We start from the raw sequence: 18,836 nt of genomic DNA, 5'->3' as shown, positions 1-18,836 counted from the left end.
GATTTTGTACATTGGTTATCTCTGGCTGATGAGATTATGAGTGATTCTCCCCCCACCTTTATACACAGTTTGGAGTTTGAGAATCAGAAGACTCGCTTGGGCATTCAGTTGGATTTTGAAAAGAACCAACTGAAGGAGGACCAAGATAAAGTACACATGTGGGAGCAGACAGTGAAAAAAGATGAAAATGAGATAGAAAAGCTCAAAAAGGTAAGGAAGGAAAGAATTAAAAGACAGACTAATAACTGGGAGGAAAAATGGGAAGAAATATGGCAGACAGAAGGATAATGTCCACAACTTAGAAATTTCTCATCTAAATCAATAAGAAAAATACCAAGACCTAAACAGGAAAAATGGATAAGTGTCACAAACAGTTCAAGAAGACTTTCAAATAGTCCCTAAACACATACAAATAATTCAGTCTTACTAAAGAAACGCAAATTAAAGCAACAATTAGATACAATGTATTTTCTAGCACATCATGGAAAATGTAAAAACAAAGGACACAATGCTCAATACCAGCCATGGTATAGGAGACCAGTATTCTTTTTTTCTTTTTTTTGAGATGGAGTCTTGCTCTGTTGCCCAGGCTGGAGTGCAGTGGCACTATCTCAGCTCACTGCAACCTCCGCCTCCCGGGTTCATGCCATTCTCCTGCCTCAGCCTCCCAAGCAGCTGGGACTACAGGCGCCTCCCACCACGTCCAGCTAATTTTTGTATTTTTAGTAGAGACGGGGTTTCACCATATTGGCCAGGCTGGTCTCGAGCTCCTGACCTCGTGTTCCACCCGCCTCGGCCTTGCGAAGTGCTGGGATTACAAGCATGAGCCACCGTGCCTGGCCAGGAGACGAGTATTCTTACGTAATGTGGCACCCATCCTTCAAGAAGCTTCACAATGCATTTATACCCTGTAACTCAGTAATACCTGAGGAGATGATCCAAAATGCTGGCAAAGCTTTATGCGAACACTTTGATGTTTATAAGAAGCATTATTTATAGTTCCAAATTGGAAACTACTCAGTGCCCCTTGGAAAGTGGGAATTTAGCAAATCATGCTACATTTGTAAAATTATTTATGTAGTGTCTTCAAACTTTAGTAATACACAGACCCTTTTTAAAGGAAAAATAGTCCCTAAGATTGCCAGTGTTGCCTTAAATCCGTGATGTTACTTAAGTATATACAAATATATATACTTAGAACACTTAACCAAATGCTAAGAGAACGTTAAAAATTAAATACTAACAAAATGAGCAAAATTTAGATTGACTATGTAAATTCAGTGCAACAAATGATGATGTTTTGCTGAAACCTAGTCACTTCACAGTGTGACTATGCTACTGACTGCTACAGCTCAGTTCTTTTGAGTTTAGCATGCCTGTGCCACCATGTATTGTGTGATGACTCAATTTTCTCACATCCTTTCTCTTTAAACTATTATGAAGCCTTTGTTCCTTATAGCATTCCCTCCTGAGGTGATTTGGCCTTCTCTTGGTTTGAACTTACTGTTTGACTTATGTCTGCCTATGTTTGTTGCTTGTTTGTGTGTTTTCGTCATTAACCCCTGATGATTAAAGTAGTCCTCTTTAGTGTCTGAAATCTTTTTTTTTTTTTTTTTTTGAGACTCAGTTTTGATCTTGTTGCCTAGGCTAGAGTGCAGTAGCACTCGGCTCACTGCAGCCTCTGCCTTCCAGGTTCAAGCGATAACTCCTGCCTCTGCCTCCTGAGTAGCTGGGATTACAGGCGCCCGCCACCAAGCCCGGCTAATTTTTTGTATTTTTAGTAGAGATGGGGTTTCACAATGTTCGCCAGGCTGGTCTGGAACTCCTGGCCTCAAGTGATCCGCCTGCCTCTGCCTCCCAAAGTGCTGGGATTACAGCTGTGAGCCACCATGCCCGGCCTGGTGTCTGAAATCTTAAATGCAGTTGTAGCTTGGGCAGTAAAATCCTGAGGCAAGACAAGTTAGATACCTAGATGATTTGGGATATTAAATATATGCAATTTTTTTACTTTTTATTTTGAAATAATTTTCAACTTTGCAAAAAATTGCAAGGAATAGTACAAAGAACTCCCATCTACCCATCACCAAGATTCATCGGTCATCAACATGTTGCCGCATTATCTTCTGCATTCTCTCTCTCTATATATATATGCTTATTATTTTTTATGAGCCATTTGGGAGTAAGTTGCAGATATGTCCCCTTTATGTGATTATTATTACTTTTTTTGAGACAAGGTCTCGCCCTGTCGCCCAGTTTAGAGTGCAGAGGCACGATCTCAGCTCACTGCAACCTCTGCCTCCCAGGCTCAAATGATCCTCCCACCTCAACCTCTCAAGTAGCTGGGACCACAGGCGTGCACCACCACACCCAGCTAATTTTTGTATTTTTTTGTAGAGACGGGGTTTTGCCTTATTGTCCAGGCTGGTCTCGAACTCCTGGGCTCAAGCAATCTGCCCACCTTGGCTTCCCAAAGTGCTGGAATCACAAGTGTAAGCCACTCCACCAGGCCCCCTTTATGTGACTTAAGATCAAAATGAAAACAAAAATTTTCCTTTGTAAAAATCAGAACATTATACATAAGGCTACAATCCCCTTTGGCTGACCACTCTTCATCCTAGTCCCCTTCGTCTTGCCAGAGGTGATTCTTCCAGACCCTTTAAGGATTTACTTAAATACTTGTACATTTGCATATGTGTATTCATAGAAAATGCACAGTATTGTTTGTGTGGGTTTTTAAAAAAAAAAAAACAACAAATGTTACCATACTGCACATGACAAAGTTTTGATATAGAAAAAAATGCTCAAATATAACAAAGTCAGAATACAGTTTTAATTACAATCTAGTCTCAACTATGTAAAGCTGTCTGTAAATAATGCTGAGAGAAAATGTGCTAGAATGTTAATTGATTATCTAGCTGATGAGATTGTGAGTGATTCCCCCCTTAATACTTTCTCTATACTTTTCTACATATACTAGATAACTTGTAAAATTGGGGTGTGTGGGAGAGGACAACCAAATTTAAAAAAGATAGAAGGCTGAGGGGTGATGGGGGTGTGAAAGCAAAGCTCATTGACGAGTGACTCCAATAAACTGCCTAGTAGGAAGGGTGGGAGCAGGAGAATATCCCAGGGTAAGATGGGGAAAGTCTTCACCTATTGTCCTGTTCCCACTGCTGGGACCAGGAGGAACAAAGACACATGAAGATCATAGATGAGACCATGGCTCAGCTACAAGACCTGAAGAATCAGCATCTGGCCAAGAAGTCGGAAGTGAATGACAAGAATCATGAGATGGAGGAGATTCGTAAGAAACTGGGGGGCGCCAACAAGTGAGTGGGTTCAGGCCTGGGGTGGGAGGACGTAGGTAGAGCAGGCACCCTGCCAGATTTGGGTCTCACCTAGCCCCTGGACCTTTTTTAGGGAAATGACTCATTTACAGAAGGAGGTGACAGCCATTGAGACCAAGCTTGAACAGAAGCGCAGTGACCGTCACAACTTGCTACAGGCCTGTAAGATGCAGGACATTAAGTTGCCACTGTCAAAAGGCACCATGGATGATATTAGTCAGGAAGAGGTGAGTATTGTGGCTGGTGGTGGGAGTGGGCTATGAACATCATTAACCAGGGATGGGGAGTGAAAGTGACCAGGAAGGGCAGCAAAAGAGAGAAAGATGGTGGGCAGATGGTGAAGGGACATGAAAAGGGATGCAGGAGAGATGAGGCAAGGTGCAGTGGTGAAGGCAGGTGAGGCGAAAGGTAATAATGGCTTTGGTGTGAGAGAGAAGTTGAATTGGGAATACAGCTGCAAGCCAGTGAGTGGGTGGTGAGAGAGTTGAGCCAGGAAAGAATGAAGTAATTCATTAACCTTAGGGACCTGAGCTATATTAGCTCCAGCAGGTGACAGAAATTGGTAGGAGTGGGAATTGAGGGACATTAGCCAAGAGCAAAGGAAGACAGAAAGCTAGGGGACCTGAGGGTGATAGCTTAGCTGCAGTGAGGGAGATTGGCCAGGAGAGGGTTGGGTAAGGGACATCAGCAATGCAGAGGTGAGGAAGTTTAGTTGTAGGAAAACCAGAGATACTAGCCAAAGAGGAGCAGTGGAAGCAAAGATTTGTAGCAAGGGGATGGGAAATGTTAGAGGAGGTTTGCATATATTAATATCTTGTCTTAGACCTGGTTATGTATCTCAGTCCCATGTATCTTTCTCCCTCCTCACTTTCCAAATGGCATTTCAGTTTAATTCAGTAAAATATTTTGAATACCAGAAATGTTCTGGGCATCATGGTAGTGTGTGACATAATTACCCCAATCCTAACCACAGACCTGCCAGACAGGCATTATCCCCACATTACAGGTGAAGAAACTCAGGATCTGAGAATGTGACTTGCCCAAAATCACAATGTTAGTAAGTGGTAGACCTCAATTTTTTTATTTTATTTTTATTTTTATTTTTATTTTTTTTTTTGAGACAGAGTCTTACTTTGTCACCCAGGCTGAAGTGCAGTGGCGTGATCTTGGCTCACTGCAGCCTCCGCCTCCCAGTTTCAAGTGATTCTTGTGCCTCAGTCTCCCACGTAGCTGGGATTACAGGCATGCACTACCACTCCTGGCTGATTTTTGTGTTTTCAGTAGAGACAGGGTTTCACCATGTTGGCCAGGCTAGTCTCAAACTCCTGGCCTCAAGTGATTCACCTGCCTTGGCCTCCCAAAGTGCTGGGATTATAGGCACGAGCCACTGCACCTGGCCATAGAGCTCAATTTTGAACTTGAGTCATTCTGCCTGCAAAGCCTCTGTTCCTTCTGCCATGGTGCTTTCTAGCAAGGTGCTTTCTCAAAGTTTGAAGGCTGCAAAGGAGCTCCCTATAGAAGTGCACTTTCATGGCCAGTCTGCTCCACTTGACTCTCCGTTGCCATTGCAGGGTAGCTCCCAGGGGGAGGACTCAGTGAGTGGTTCACAGAGAATTTCCAGTATCTATGCACGAGAGGCCCTCATTGAGATTGACTACGGTGATCTGTGTGAGGATCTGAAGGTGAGGATCAACCACAGGGGTGTGGTGGGGGTGGGGGTTGGGTGGTAGTAGGACCATCTTCCTAGCTGTCCAGAGAGGGGGTCAGCCCATCTGGGGGCTCTATGGAGACCATGGCTGGAAAGGGGAAAGCTGGCAAGGATGGGAGGATTCAGTTGTGAGGCAGGATCTCGCCCTCATATATACAAACAGACATATGCACATTCCCCACCCCATACCCCGAGTTGCTCCTGCCCTTGCCTGCTATCAGTCTTCCCCTTCCATGTGTGTATATAACTAAGCTAAGCCTAGGTACACACAGAGAAGAGACTTCAGTACAGTGAACAGATTGACCTCAGGTGTTCCTCAGGGCTCTTTCCTCCTCGCTTGGCATTCTTTCATCCTGGGTATCACTAAAGTGGATACCACACTAAAGTAAACTTGGCACACTAAAGTAAACTTCCATGGCTTCCGCTGCAATCTCTATGCTAGGTCCCACAGGTACCTCAAACCCTAGCCTTCCTCCCCATATTTACCCATCTCCTCAGTGCCACTCACATGCTCAGCCAGAAATTTGAGCCTCATCCTTGACTTCTCCCTCTTTCACTTTACATAATCAATTAATTACCAAGCACCAAACCCTATGGATTCTGCCTCCTAAATATCTTTTTTTTTTTTGAGACGGAGTTTCGCTCTTGTTGCCCAGGCTGGAGTGCAGTGGCATGATCTCTACTCACTGCTGCAACCTCTGCCTCCCGGGTTCAAGCGATTCTCCTGCCTCAGCCTCCCGAGTAGCTGAGATTACAGGTGCCCGCCATCATGCCCAGCTAATTTTTAGTAGAGGCAGGGTTTCATCATGTTGGTCAGGCTGGTCTTGAACTCCTGACCTCAGGTGATCTGCCCACCTTGGCCTCCCAAAGTGCTGAGATTACAGGCGTGAGCCACTGTGCCCGGCCCTAAATATCTATTGAATTCTGGTTTTTGTTTCCACTGTCTCTAATGCAGGCCACTTTCATCTCACATAGCCAACTACAGGAGCCTCCTAAATAGTTTATGGTGTGTTTCAATCGTCATTATATTCAGGAGGATTTGATTTTTTTAACTTATGGAAAATTTCAAGCATATGGAAGTAAAGAGAATGATAATAATGAACCTCAGGCACTCAGCTTCAACAGTTAAGCAATCTTATTTTTTATACCCCCCATTGGAGTATTTTAAAGAAAACTCTAGACATTACTCCATCCACAATTAGCTCAGCATGTATCTCTAGAATATGAGAACTTTTAAGAAAAACAACCATAATATTATACCTGAAAATATTTAACAATAACTCCACAATATCATCTAATCAGTAAATGTTTAGATTTCATGAAAGTCCCATAACATTTTTTTATTTTTTTTTATTTTTTGCAGTTTATGTGTTTAGATCAATATTCCAGTAAGGTCCGTATGTTAAAATTGGTCTCTGCTAGTCTATAACATTTTCTTCTTCGTTTTTATTTTATTTTTTTTCTTCGTGTTTATCTATGGAAGGAACTGGGTCGTTGGTACTATAGAATTGTCTGCATTCTAGATTTGGCTGATTATGTCCCCTTGATGTTACTGAACATGTTTTTTCTATTCCTTGTATTTCCTATAAACTGGTAGGTAAATCTAGGGTTTGATTGGATTCAAGTTCTGTTTTAGGCAAGTATATATCATAGGTGGTATTGTGTACTTGTGAACTTCCATCTGCATCACATCAGTAAACACCTGATGTCAGTTCTCACTTTCTTTGTAATGTTAAAATTGACCAGTGTTCAACATTAGCTATGAAGTATTCTTGCCAAAAAACAAACGTGGCTCTGATCAAGCTTCTATATCTACCAACTATCAGAAACACTGGTGCCAGAGGAATGTTAAAAAAGCACATGAGGGTCGGGCGCGGTGGCTCACGCCTGTAATCCCAGCACTTTGAGAGGCCGAGGCAGGTGGATCACCTGAAGTCAGGAGTTCAAGACTAGTCTGGCCAACATGGTGAAACCCCATCTCTACTAAAAATACAAAAATTAGCCTGGCATGGTGGTGCACACCTGTAATCCCAGCTACTCGGAAGGCTGAGACAGAATCGCCTGAACCCGGGAGGCGGAGCTTGCAGTGAGCCGAGATTGTGCCATTGCACTCCAACCTGGGTGACAAGAGCAAAACTCCGTCTCAAAAAAAAAAAAAAAAAAAAAAATGCACAGGGATGTAGTTAGCCAAATCCAGACTGGGAAATTTTTTTTATTTATTTATTTATTTTTTTGAAACAGTCTGGCTCTGTCACCCAGGCTGGAGTGCAAGTGCAGTGGCGTGGTCTCGGCTCACTGCAAGCTCTGCCTCCCAGGTTCACTCGATTCTCCTTCATCAGCCTCCCATGGAGCTGGGACTACAGTCACCTGCCACCACGCCCGGCTAATTTTTTTTGTATTTTTAGTAGAGATGGGGTTTCACCGTGTTAGTCAGGATGGTCTCGATCTCCTGACCTCGTGATCTGCCCACCTCAGCCTCCCAAAGTGCTGGGATTACAGGCGTGAGCCACTGTGCCCGGCCGTGGGAATTGTTAATACTTTTAAGTGTAATAGTGGTATCACTATTTTTTTTAAGTCCTTTTATAGGAGTGGTTCTCATTGAGAGGGTAAGATATTTTGTTCCCCCAGGGGACATATGACAATGGCTGGAGATATTCGTCACGCCTGCTTGTCATAACTGGGTTAGGGGGGTTACTACTGGCATCTAGTGGGTAGACACCAGGGATGCTGCTAAACATCCTACTGTGCGCAGGACAATCCCTACAGCAACGAATTACCTGACCCAAAATGTCAATAGTTCAAGACCCTGTCTCAAAAAATAAAAAAATACATAAATGTTGGCCAGGTGTGGTGACTCACGCCTGTAATCCCAGCACTTTGGGAGTCCAAGGCAGGGGGATTGCTTGAGCCCAAGAGCTAATTTTTAAAAATTAGCTGGGTGTGATGGCATGTACCTGTAGTCCCAGCTACTCAGGAGGCTGAGGCAGGAAGATCACTTGATCCTGGGAGGTTGAGGCTGCGCTAAACCTAGATCACACCAGTGCGCTGTAGCCTGGGTGACAGGGAGAACCTGTCTCAAAAAAGAAACTTCAACGTTTAGATGTCTTTTATGTTTCAGTCTGTTAGAGTCATTTTTCTTCTTCTTTTTTTTTTAATGTGGAGACAGGGTCTCACTGTGTTGCCGAGGCTGGTCTCAAACTTCTGGCCTCAAGTGATCCTCCTGTTTCAGCCTCCTGAAGTGTTGGGATTACAGGTGTGAGCCTCTGCACCTGGCCCATTTTTCTTTGTTTTTGTTTGAGACGGAGTCTCACTCTGTCACCCAGGCTGGAGTTCAGTGGCATGATCTCAGCTCACTGCAGCCTCTGCCTCCTGGGTTCAAGTGATTCTCCTATCTCAGCGTCCTGAGTAGCTGGGATTACAGGCATGCGCCACCACGCCCAGATAATTTTTTTTATTTTTAGTAGAGACGGGGTTCTGCCATGTTGGCCAGGCTGGTCTTGAACTCCTGACCTCATGTGATCCCCCTGTCTTGGCCTCCTAAAGTGCTAGGATTACAGGCATGAGCCACCACACCCGGCCCCATTTTTCTTTTTTTTTTTTTTGAGACGGAGTCTGGAGTTCAGTGGCATGATCTCAGCTCACTGCAAGCTCTGCCTCCCGGGTTCACATCATTCTCCTGCCTCAGCCTCCCAAGTAGCTGGGACTACAGGCACCCACCACCACGCCCGGCTAATTTTTTGTATTTTTAATGGAGACGGGGTTTCATCGTGTTAGCCAGGATGGTCTCAATCTCCTGACCTCATGATCCGCCTGCCTCAGCCTCCCAAAGTGCTAGGATTACAGGTGTGAGCCACTGCGCCTGGCCCCCATTTTTCTTCTTGATGCTCACATTGTTCATCTTGGCCAGTGGGAACCACTTCAAGTTTTTTTGTTGTTGTTATTTTTAGATCTTTAGTATGGAAAATTTTATATGCAAAAGTAAAATACTACAGTGCTCCCTCATATAGCCATCACCAGTTTTAACAACAGTCAGCTGCTGGCCAAACTTGTTTAATGTGCACCCCCACACAGTTCTTTTTTTTTTTGAGATGGAGTCTCACACTGTGGCCTGAGCTGGTGTGCAGTGGCACAAGCTCGGCTCACTGCAACCTCTGCCTCCCAGGTTCAAGTGATTCTCCTGCCTTAGCCTCCCGAGTAGCTGGGATTACAGGCGCCCACCACTTCGCCTGGCTAATTTTTTTGTATTTTTAGTGGAGACGGGATTTCACTGTGTTGGCCAAGCTGGTCTCGAACTCCTGACCTCGTGGTCTGCCCGCCTTGGCCTCCCAAAGTGCTGGGATTACAGGTGTGAGCCACGGGGCCCGGCCCCCCCGCCCCCTGACACTTTATTATCCCTCCCTACCCCTAGGTTATTTTAAAGTAAATTCTGGGCTGGGCGCAGTGGCTCACGCCTGTAATCCCAGCACTTTGGGAGGCCGAGGCAGGCAGATCATGAGATCAGGAGATTGATCCTGGCTAACACGGTGAAACCCCGTCTCTACTAAAAATACAAAAAATTAGCTGGCCGTGGTGGCACATGCCTGTAGTCCCAGCTACTTGAGAGGCTGAGGCAGGAGAATCACTTGAACCCAGGAGTCAGAGGTTGCAATGAGCCAAGATCACGCCATTGCACTCCAGCCTGGGTAACAGAGCAAGACTCCGTCTCAAAAAAAAAAAAAAGAAATTCTGGGCATCATATTTCATTTGCAAATATTGCAGGATACATCTCTGAAAGAGATAGGAATTCTTAAAAATAATTAGAACCATTACATACCTAAAAATAATTTTTTTTTTTGAGACAGAGTCTCGTACTATCACAGGCTGATGTGCAGTGGCACAATCTCGGCTCTCTGCAACCTCCGCCTCCCGGGTTCAAGCGATTCTCCTGCCTCAGCCTCCTGAGTAGCTAGGATTACAGGCGCCTGCCACCATGCCCGGCTAATTGTTTGTATTTTTAGTAGAGATGGGGTTTCACTATGTTGGCCAGGCTGGTCTTGAACTCCTGACTTTGTGATCCGCCCGCCTCGGCCTCCCGAAGTGTTGGGATTACAGGCGTGAGCCACCACGCTTGGCAGTAATTTCTTAATAGTGTTACACATCCATGATGCTCACACGCAAACACACACTCTACAGTTTACCTGCTTGAATTGGAAGTCAAATAAGATGATTGACGATAGTTAGTGGATGATTGATAAAGCCATTAATTGATATGTCACTTGAATCTCATTTAACTTATAGGATCCCCCTCCACCTGTTTTTATTTTTCTTTGCACTATTTTTTTGTTGTTGTAGAAATTGACTCATTTCTTCTGAAGGATTGTTCACATTCTATACTTTACTGATTGTGTCCTGTAGTGTTTAAAATGTTCCTTTCACCCCCGCCCACCAAAAAAAAACCATAGATGGTTCTGCCATCCTCTGTAGTTCTTATAAGTGGGTAGTTAGATGTAGATCAGTGCTGTTCAGAAGAGGTAAAATGTGATCCACATATGTAATTTTTTTTTTTTTTTTTTTTGAGATGGAGTCTTGCTCTGTCGCCCAGGCTGAAGTGCAGTGGCACGATCTCGGCTCACTGCAACCTCCGCCCCCCAGGTTCACGTCATTCTCCTGCCTCAGCCTCCCAAGTAACTGGGACTACAGGCGCCCGCCACCACGCCCGGCTAATTTTTTTTGTATTTTTAGTAGAGACGGGGTTTCACCGTGTTAGCCAGGATGGTCTCGATCTCCTGACCCCGTGATCCACCCGCCTCGGCCTCCCAAAGTGCTCGGATTACAGGTGTGAGCCACTGCACCTGGCCAATTTTCGATTTTCTAGTAGCCACATTTTAAAAATAAAAAGACAAAGGTGAAACTAATTTTAATACTATATTATGTTTAGCCTAGTATCCTCAGGAGTATGATTTCAATGTGTGAACTATATAAAAATTATTGATGAGATATTTGATGATCTTTTTTGTACTGTCTTCAAAATCTAGTATGTATTTTAACACAGCACATCTCAATTCAGATGCTAAAATTTCCTCAGAAATACTTGATCTATATTTAGATTTCCTAAAATTTACAATTGAAAAAGGAGACCCACATACCCAAGTTTTCCAAATATACATCAAAGTTTTCCAGTAACTGAATTGAATATCAGGTTTTCAATTTAAATGAACTAAAATTTCATAAAATTAAGATTTTATCTCCTCAGTTGCACTAGCCAAATATCATGTGCTAAGTAGCCACATGTGGCTACTGGCAACCGGATTGGACAGCACAGTGGCTTGGTTAGATTCAAATTTTGGGGTTCAATTGTTTGTTGTAGCTACGGCTCCTTCACAGCTGGTGGTGGTACTTCCATCAAAAGGTACATAATGTCCATTAGTGGCTCTTTTTGTGTGGTTTGCAGCCATGCTTATTATTGCATAGATCCATTAATTAGTCAGGCGTTGCAAAATGGTGACCTTATTCTATCATTTCTGTGTTTACTAGCTGGAATACTATAAAGAGATACTTCCTCTCATCATTTATTTGGTTATTCTGAGATACAGTTTGTATAGGAAAGGCAGGATATATATGCTTGATTTTTTCCCCCCTTTATCAGTTCATAAAATAAAGAATTGCTTCCTTGGCTTTCTCAAGATTTGTCCACTGAGTTCTCATATCATTATGAATTTAAATATATTTGGTGTCTTTCAGTCTGTTGTGGTTATTAGAAATCCTTCTTGGTGCTCAGGTTGTCCCATCTTTGGCCAATGGTGACTCATTCAGTTTGGCTTCTGAATCATTTCAACACAACCCTGGTAGTCTTTGATATCTCCCTTGCTTTCCAATATGTCCAGGTTCATCCTCCCCATTTTCCACCCAGACCTGGAATCAACTGTTTCTCCAGGAAGCTCTGACTTCCTTTAGTGGGAAATGCTATTATTTAGCAGCTAACATCTGGATATTGGAGTGTTCATGATTGCTGGGTTTGTTAGTGCTTCTAGAACTTTTCAATAGATTGGGCTATTAAATGCATTTTTTTTTTATTTTGAAGGAAAAATGCATCATGAGTTCATATTGATACTTTGAATTGAAATTGTAATTTTTAGTTTAACGTCATTGATTTTCTTTTTGAGTCTCCCAGTTGCTGAAAATCTCAGTTCCTAGCAACACTAACATAATAACACATTTACTTTATCCTACTCTGTATATACTAGTTTGAAAAATCACAATAAGATATTATTAGTAAAAGGGCCAGGCGCAGTGGCTCACGCCTGTAATCCCAGCACTTTGGGAGGCCAAGGCGGGCTAATCACAAGGTCAGGAGATGGAGACCATCCTGGCTAACATGGTGAAATGCCATCTCTACTAAAAATACAAAAAATTAGCCAGGCGTGGTGGCAGGCGCCTGTAGTCCTAGCTACTCGGGAAGCTGAGGCAGGAGAATGGTGTGAACCTGGGAGGCAGAGGTTGCAGTGAGCTGAGGTCGCACCGCTGCACTCCAGCCTGGGCGACAGAACAAGACTCCATCTCAAAAAAAAAAAAAAAAAAAGATAGTAACAATTTGATTATTGAATGTAATTTTAAATAGTTTAAGATTTTCTGAGATTATTTTTATTATTAAGCTAAGGAAAGCCTTATTGGGAATGTATAGTCATGTTCCTATGTTTTAAAGTAATTTGAAAGAATTATCTGAGTGTCTAACCAGCTTAATATATAGTTAGGTTTCTTTGTTTTAGTTTGTTTTTCATTTTTAGGGGTTACTCTTTTTAGCATTTTGATTTTTTTTTCAGCTTTACTTTTGAGATGTTTCAAGCCTGTGGAAAACTTGAAAGACTAGAACAGTGAACACTCATATGCCTTTCACCTTAGATTCACCAGTGAATATTTTACCACATTTGCTTTTTCTCTCATCTTTCCCCTATCTTTCCCCTCCTTCCCTCTTGCCTCCCATTACTTGCAGTTTTTTTGTTTTTGCTGAACCTTTTGAAGGAAGTGTGGCCATGATACTTCAGCCCTAAATACTTCAGCATGCTAAGAGCAAGGGATTGTCTTACCTAACCATAATTTCATATTATACCTAAGAAAATGAATAATTAGGTTTCATAATATTTAATCATCAACCCATATTTGAATTTCTCTAGATGTTCTAAAAGTGTCTTTTGTAGTTTTTTTTCTTTTTGGAACTAGTATCCAATCAAAATTTATGAATTTATTTTATTTATTATGTCTCTTTAGTTTCTTTTAATATGGAGCTATCCCTTTACCTTTTATTCATGGCATTGATCTTTTAAAGAGTCTATGAGAGTTTTCTTGAAAAATGTCCCACATTATGGATATGTTCTTTTTTTTTTTACAATATTATTTAACCTGCTCTTCCAACCCTTGTATTTCCTGTAAATTGGAAATTTCATCCAGTCTGGAGACTCAATGGATTCATGTTAAGTATTTTTTGGAAAGAACATTTCATTGGTGAACTTGATGTGGCATCCCTCCAGAAGGTACATCATGTCAGAATGTGCCCACTATTAGTGTTATTGAGTTTGATCCCTCAGTTAAAGTGTCAGTTGCTAGGTTTTTCAACGCTAAATGTACACTTTTACCTTTGTCATTAATTAGTAATCTTTAGAGTGATGCTTTGGCATCTTGTGAATATCTTGTTCCCCAACAATTTTTTACCCAGTGGTTTTCACATTTTGATTTAATTTTGCTTTAATAGTTATATATAACATCTTTATGTGTTTCTAAAACCAAAAGTATAAAACGAGGTACATGAAGAGAATTCCTGCTTCCATTCCTGTCCCCTTCACCTCTTTTTCTTGATAGATAACCCTTTAATTAGTTTTTGGATTCTTTTTCTTGTCGTTATATGTTTAAAATACAAATATATTTATATTCCCTCTACCTTCACTTCAATAAAATATAGCATACACTATTGTGTAGCTTTCATATTTTACTTAAAAATCTATCCTGGGGCCGGGTGCGGTGGCTCACACCTGTAATCCCAAGCACTTTGGGAGGCCTAGGCATGTGGATCACGAGGTCAGGAGGTCAAGACCATCCTGGCTAACACGGTGAAACCCCGTCTCTACTAAAAATACAAAAAAAAAATTAGCTGGGCATGGTGGCGGGTGCCTGTAGTCCCAGCTATTCGGGAGGCTGAGGCAGGAGAATGGCGTGAACCTGGGAGGCGGAGGTTGCAGTGAGCCGAGATCGCGCCACTGCACTCCAGCGTGGGCGACAGAGCAAGACTCCCATCTCAAAAAAAAACTTTAAAAAAAAAAAAAAAAATCCTATCCTGGAGACCACTCCAAAGTCGTGTATAGAGATCTTCATAAGGGCTTTCTAAAATGTACATAAGTTTATGTCCTTATTCTTGAAATCATTCACTGGTACCTCACCTTTCTCAGGATAAAGTCTAAACTTTATAAGGCCCTTTATAATCTGTCTTCTACTTGTCTATCTAGCATCTTCTCTTTCTGTGCCCTCCAACACACTTGTACGCATGCACATACACACACAATTGCTACTACTGCCATATATATATATATTTTTTTTTAGCTTTCGAAGTTTATTAAAGTTGATTACTCTTTTTTTTTTTTTTGAGACAAGGTCTCGCACTGTCATCCAGGTTAGAGTGCAGTGGCACCATCATGGTTCACTGCAGCCTCGATCTCCTGTACCTAAACAGTCCTCTCACCTTAGCCTCCCAAGGAGCTGGGACCACAGGCATGTGCCACCACGTCTGGCTAATTTTTTTATTTTTGTAGAGATGGACTCTCCCTATTTTGCCCAGGCTGGTCTCAAATTCCTATTCTCAAGCGCTTTTCCTGACAGGCTCCCAAAATGCTGGGATTAAAGGCATGAGCCACCATTCCTGGCTTGCTTTCTCTTTTGAATTCTTTTCAATTCGATGAACGGACCATGAGCAACCTCCCCTGGCTATTTTTTGTGATGCTCCCAACTGCATAGAAGTCTGTTCCTGGCCGGGCATAGTGTCTCACGCTTGTAATCCCAGCACTTAGGGAGGTTGAGATGGGTGGATCAGTTGAGCTCAGGAATTTGAGACCAACCTGGGCAACATGGCGAAACTCTGTCTCTACAAAAAATACAAAAATTAGCCAGGCATGGTTGTGCGTGTCCGTAGTCCCAGCTACTTGGGAGGCTGAGGTGGGAGGATCACTTGAGCCTGGAAAGTGGAGCTTGCAATGACCAGAGATCATGCCATTGCACTCCAGCCTGGGTAATAGAGCGAGACTCTGTCTCCAAAAAAAAAAAAAAAGTCTATTCCTTTTCTCTGTCTTCACTTGTTCATCCTGTAGTCCTTAGCTTAAACATATTCCTGGAAGCCTACCTTAATTTTTATCACCCGATGAGGTAACCAACCAGAACACCTCAATGCAGGCACATATTCTATATACTAGTGGGATCCCTCCTTCTACTTATTATACTTATTTATACCCAAAATACCCTAGGCTCACTAAACATAATAGTACTAACATTCACCACTCAAGAACTATCAATCTCCTGATCTCTGAGTTAGGAGTCTGAGTCCTCCTGAGTCTGAGTTAGGTGTCTTTCTTGTGTGCTGATTCAACACTGCCTGCTTATCATTGTTTTCACATTCATCCTACAGTATTCTGGTTGTTTACTTATGTGCATTCCTCTGTTAGACCCCTGAGCTCTGTGAGCACAGAAACCAGGGCTCACAGGACAGGATGGCCCCAGTGCCTGGCACTTGGTAGGCATTCAGTAAATATTTATTGACTGAAAGTGGCAGAAAGGCACAAGCCCAGAAATGCATTGCAATATCTATAACAACTAAAACTAAACTCAAATGGAATTTGCTCAAATGTAGTGATCTAAGCAGAAAACGTGAATTGCCTTACTTATTGTGGAGCTGTAAGTGGAGTCCAAAGCGGCCAGTGTGGGAGCCTCCAGGTCACCCTGGGTTGGTACTGGCTCATGGCCTGGGCTAAGAGCCAGAGAGGGACACCACCAGCTGCTCCTCCTGAGAGACAAAGAGGTTGGCAGGGCCTGGGGGAAGGGCTAGAGATTAGAAAGCAGCCTCAGCCTATAATTTCCAGAGATGGTGGGAATGGTTATTATGGGTAGGATCTGGTGGAAGGAACTGAGCTAGAGAAGAAGAACCTGCCCTCCGTATAGGAGCAGGCGCCCAGGCCACACTCAGTCAGTCATCTTTCGGTGGGGGCCTTGGCACAGGGGCCAGGCCCTTCTTGACGTTGCTGGGCCTGGGGCTTACAGGATGCCCAGGCTGAGGAAGAGATCAAGCAAGAGATGAACACACTGCAGCAGAAGCTGAACGAGCAGCAGAGTGTGCTTCAGCGTATTGCCGCCCCCAACATGAAGGCCATGGAAAAGCTGGAAAGTGTCCGAGACAAGTTCCAGGAGACCTCAGATGGTAAGATTTACCCTTCTACTTGGGCCTACGATGAGGACAAGAGGCTAAAGGTATGCCACGGGCCTGCTGTACATCACAGCAGTTCCTGTTCTGACATGTTTTCTTACTTAAAACTCCCAGGAGCCCTAAACAGTAGGGGTTATTATACCTGCTTTATAGAACGGAAAATTGGTGAGGTTCCCAGAGAGTAAATGACCTGTTCAAGGTCACACAGCTGGTTGCTGGTAGAACACAGGGAGGAACCCATATTTGTGTGGCTCCAGGCCCCTGTTTCTTACTCTGCATTGTATCCAGGGGCCAGTCCACTGGATACAGATCCTTCTGGGACCCTCCTCAAGCATTCCTCTCTCTCGGTGGGATGTCCCTGCTCTGGATTGTCATTTGCAGGTCCTTCTTGCCAGGGCACTGAGGGGTCTTCTGTCTTTCTTTCTGGCAGAGTTTGAAGCAGCCCGAAAGCGAGCAAAAAAGGCCAAGCAGGCATTCGAACAGATCAAGAAGGAGCGCTTTGACCGCTTCAATGCTTGTTTTGAATCTGTGGCTACCAACATTGATGAGATCTATAAGGCCCTGTCCCGCAATAGCAGTGCCCAGGTAGGCTGGAGCCCCTTACCCAACCAGCTGCTACCATCCTCAGTTGTCCTTCCCTCTAGGCTTCCTGTCCCTGTCTCCATCCAGACTCGGATACAGATCCTGACATATCTGCCTTCCCCTAGGCATTCCTGGGCCCTGAGAACCCTGAAGAGCCCTACTTGGATGGCATCAACTACAACTGTGTGGCTCCTGGGAAACGCTTCCGGCCTATGGACAACTTGTCAGGGGGGGAGAAGACAGTGGCAGCTCTGGCCCTGCTCTTTGCCATCCACAGGTAAGGCTGATCCCCTAGGGCAGTTGACGAAGAGACTGAACTGAGGCCACCAGAGACTCTGGGGCCCAAGGATACGCGGAGATCTGCGAAGGTGAAGATGGTTTGGTGGAATCTGGATTGCATCCCTGTTTCAGTATCTACTGCAGCGTATCTGGCTTTGGTTTTTCTGGACCTGTCTTCCCCATCCACCCTCATCTGCTCAGCATGTCCTCACTGGCCTCTGCATGTATTCAGTTCCGCCTCCAGGCTTTTGCTCACAAGGTTGCTGGCTAATAATCCCTTTCCATGTAAATCTAGCTTGATCATCACCTTTCACCCCTTCACCCTTCCTCATTCTCCTCCCCTTTAGGAAGCCCTCCTTGATCACTGTGGCATACCCTGACCTTCCCCTCCTGAATGCCAGTAGTACTGGAGTCTGACTCCTGCAACTTATATTGCTTGATTGTACAGCATCAATTTCTTGAGTGCTGCTCTGTACCAGACCCTGCGGAGGGATTAGGGACACAGATTATCAGACAGGGTCTCTGGCCTCGAGGAGCTCACAGTCTAGTAGAAGCCAGACGCATAAACAGACATGTGCTAAGTGTTGTAACCCGGTGAGCATGGGCGAGATGGATACACAGAGGAGGTACACTTAACCCAGTCTGTGGGGAGGGTATGGGTAGGCCAGGGAAGACTTTTAATGACAGGTGCCACTTGAGCAGGAGATGTAAAGGATGAGTAGAAGTGCCAGGTAGACCAGCAGGCATTCTAGGCTGAGGGTGCGGCATGTGCAGAGGCAAGGAAGCATGACAGAGCATGCTGTGATGGCGTGTGTTGGAATGGGGTGGACCTCTAGGTAGCTCGGTCATTACGACTAGAACCTTGGACAGCTTTAGCTCCCCAGCCAGCCTGGAAGCTCCTGAGGGGACCATGTCTTCTTGTGGTTCTGTAGGAACCTGGAACACAGGGCTGAGTGCAGAGGGGAGGGCTTTGTTGATGTGTTGGCTTTTAGGGGCTCCGGCAACTTTGAGACCTGGGTTTTTTAGTCTCTGAAGAAGTGGAGTGGGAAGCTGGCCTGTTTGATGGGCCTTGGGGCTGTCCCACCCCGCCTTGCCACCCCCTCCCCGCCTCAGTGTCAGCTCACCTACTGGTTCCCTCCCAGCTACAAGCCAGCCCCCTTCTTCGTCCTGGATGAGATCGATGCTGCCTTGGATAACACCAACATTGGCAAGGTGGGTGCAAAGAAAGTGGGGCCTGGGAGGGATGCCCCCAGGTCGGGGCTGGGTTTCAGGGAGCAACTCCTGAGTGTGCCCTAGCCGTTCCTGCTGCCTGCTCTCTGTGCCTGGGAGGCTGGGCCCAGAGTCATCCATGCTGTGGTAGTCAGTAGTCTCCTTCTCTCAACCTCTCTTTTCCCCACCTTCCTCTCCCTACCCTACCTCTTCTGCCTTCTGGTTGTGGCTGGAAAATACAGGGGATTGTTAAGGTTTGAGCCTTGCTAAGTGCCTG

The 18,836-nt window shown here is 44.3% G+C and overlaps 1 protein-coding gene across 3 annotated transcripts in view; it reads left to right on the top strand.

Moving 5' to 3' along the window:
* The window catches only part of SMC1A (structural maintenance of chromosomes 1A), a 44,487-nt gene that overhangs the window by 22,870 nt on the left and 2,781 nt on the right, over window positions 1-18,836 (top strand). For all 3 annotated transcript variants that reach the window (XM_054472368.2, XM_063660038.1, XM_054472369.2), the window contains 8 exons: window positions 69-210; window positions 3,184-3,329; window positions 3,421-3,574; window positions 4,919-5,029; window positions 16,327-16,483; window positions 16,920-17,074; window positions 17,197-17,348; window positions 18,493-18,562. In XM_054472368.2, the coding sequence (XP_054328343.1) occupies window positions 69-210; window positions 3,184-3,329; window positions 3,421-3,574; window positions 4,919-5,029; window positions 16,327-16,483; window positions 16,920-17,074; window positions 17,197-17,348; window positions 18,493-18,562 (1,087 nt within the window). The remainder of the gene's footprint in view (window positions 1-68; window positions 211-3,183; window positions 3,330-3,420; window positions 3,575-4,918; window positions 5,030-16,326; window positions 16,484-16,919; window positions 17,075-17,196; window positions 17,349-18,492; window positions 18,563-18,836) is intronic.

The sequence above is a fragment of the Pongo pygmaeus genome, chromosome X, assembly GCF_028885625.2.
Source record: "Pongo pygmaeus isolate AG05252 chromosome X, NHGRI_mPonPyg2-v2.0_pri, whole genome shotgun sequence".
Lineage (NCBI taxonomy): Eukaryota > Metazoa > Chordata > Mammalia > Primates > Hominidae > Pongo > Pongo pygmaeus.
This window is presented reverse-complemented; position numbering and strand designations above follow the sequence as displayed.